Source organism: Cannabis sativa, chromosome 6, assembly GCF_029168945.1.
Source record: "Cannabis sativa cultivar Pink pepper isolate KNU-18-1 chromosome 6, ASM2916894v1, whole genome shotgun sequence".
Lineage (NCBI taxonomy): Eukaryota > Viridiplantae > Streptophyta > Magnoliopsida > Rosales > Cannabaceae > Cannabis > Cannabis sativa.
Genome location: NC_083606.1, coordinates 57,740,858 through 57,742,885, shown reverse-complemented (window position 1 = coordinate 57,742,885; position 2,028 = coordinate 57,740,858). Strand labels below are relative to the sequence as shown.

Here is a 2,028-nt window from a genome sequence, read left to right as displayed (position 1 = left end):
GTATTATAATAGCTTTAATTTTTTTTTTTGTTTTTTTTATGTCACTCCTTTTCTTATTTAAGGTTAATTTTTTGTTAATTTTGCATTGCAATAATGACAATAGTGGTGTAGAAGTATCTCAACTATTAAGGTGTATCTCTTACTTTAAATTGATTATTGAAGCTTGAAATTTATGTTGATACTATAACGAGATAAAAGTTCAGATTTCTTTCATTTCTCGCTTTGAATTGATTTTGAAGCTTGAAATTATAGGAAGATGTGCTTGAATTGTTGCTAGAAAGGTAAGTATGTACCCACAACGATGATGATTATCATATTTTCTATAGATTTATAAGATTTATGTATATTATTAACCTTAGTTTGTGCTAATGATTTGAACAACATACTGTTTTTTTATTAAAATTGAACAAGAAAAAATTATATTAATAGGATTAAATGTAGAATTTTGCCTAGAGATTTAAAAGTATTTAAAGACTGAATAACAAAACAGTGTAGTATTATAGGCATAATTATTACTATAGTCCAATGGTATTTGAACATATACTACTTAGGTTTCATCTTAAGGTCTCATACTTAATTCTTCTAGTTGTAAAAAAATAATTAAATATCATTCAAAAATGATTTTTTTTTTGATAAATCAGGGCATTATATTGCACAAAACACTATGTACAAACTATAGGCACCCAAATCAGGCCCAATCAATCTATACATCAGATATTATCTACATTATAGATCATTGAACCATTTTTTGTCTACTTCTTTAGTCTTCTTGGGTGTAAACAAGGCAATCCGTGTTTTGATATTCCATTTTGTCTCCTCAGTAACTCGGTTTGAGGTTAACGATTCCCCTTGCTAAGTAATGTTGTTCCTCAGTTTCCAGACATTGTAAACCAGTCCAGCAATTGCAGCAGTGTATACCTTCTTTCGAAACTTCGAAATCTTTGCCCTTGCAATCCACCTAAGTAAGGTAGAAAGATTCAAAGAAACCACATTCCATGACAGCCACTGTTTGATATCCTGCAACCATTTCACAGCCACAGTACATTCGAAAAATAGGTGTTGCACAGTTTCAGTTTGTTCATTACAAAGGCAGCATAGCTCACTCATTTGTAATCCATGTTTGAGCAATCTTTCTTTTGTTTTCAATCTATTTAACATGGCTAACCACAAGATAACACTATGTTTGGGAATATTCAATCTATTCCATACCTCATTGCACCATTTCTGTCTAGTTCCAGGAGGAGAAAAAAGCATATAGCGTGCTGCAATTGTATATTGCCTCTGCTGGAACTTTGCTGTATCACATTTCAGTTTCAGCTGATCTTTAATGGCTACCAGCTTTTTCCAATACCAGCTAGCATGGATAGAGGCTGTGTAGCTCCACCAATCATGATCTTTAAGATATACACTGTGTATCCATCTTTGCCAGAGGCTTTCCCGCTTGTTTGAGATGGCCCAAATGTACTTAGAGATAGCCGCTTTATTCCACTCTTCTATCTTTATAATTCCCAAACCACCTGCTTTTTTAGGTTGACATATGTTTTCCCAGGCCACAGCCCCAGGACCATGGAACAATGCTTGACCTTTCCACAAAAAAGCCCTACACACGGCTTCTATAGCTCTTACAACTTTTTTTGGCAAAACCATCATCTGACTCCAATATGCCTGAATTGCTATTAGTACTGAATTAATGAGAGTAATCCGACCTGCAAAGGAGAGATTTCTTGAACTCCAACTCTTAATTCTAGCAGTCATTTTTTTAACCAAAAGTTCACAATCCTTACCTGAAATCTTCCCAGAGCAGATAGGTATCCCCAGATAGGTAAATGGCAAGACTTATCTAGAGAAACCCGATACTTTAATCAATTTCTTCACACTTCCTTCCTCCATGTTACTGCAATAAATTGCAGTTTTGCTAGCATTCGGGTGAAGACCAGAAGTGAGAGAAAAAAGTTTAAGAGCTTGAAGCATATAAGTGATGCTCTGTGTCTCTCCATGACAAAAGAGAAGGACATCATCTGCAAAAGC

General features: G+C 34.4%; 1 protein-coding gene across 1 annotated transcript; it reads right to left on the bottom strand.

The window, feature by feature from the left end:
- Window positions 1-852: 852 nt before the first annotated feature.
- LOC115695243 (uncharacterized) lies at window positions 853-1,755 on the bottom strand. The gene has a single exon (XM_030622323.1). It carries the CDS (start codon window positions 1,753-1,755, stop codon window positions 853-855), a length of 903 nt encoding a protein of 300 aa, XP_030478183.1.
- Between the last annotated feature and the right edge of the window lie 273 nt (window positions 1,756-2,028).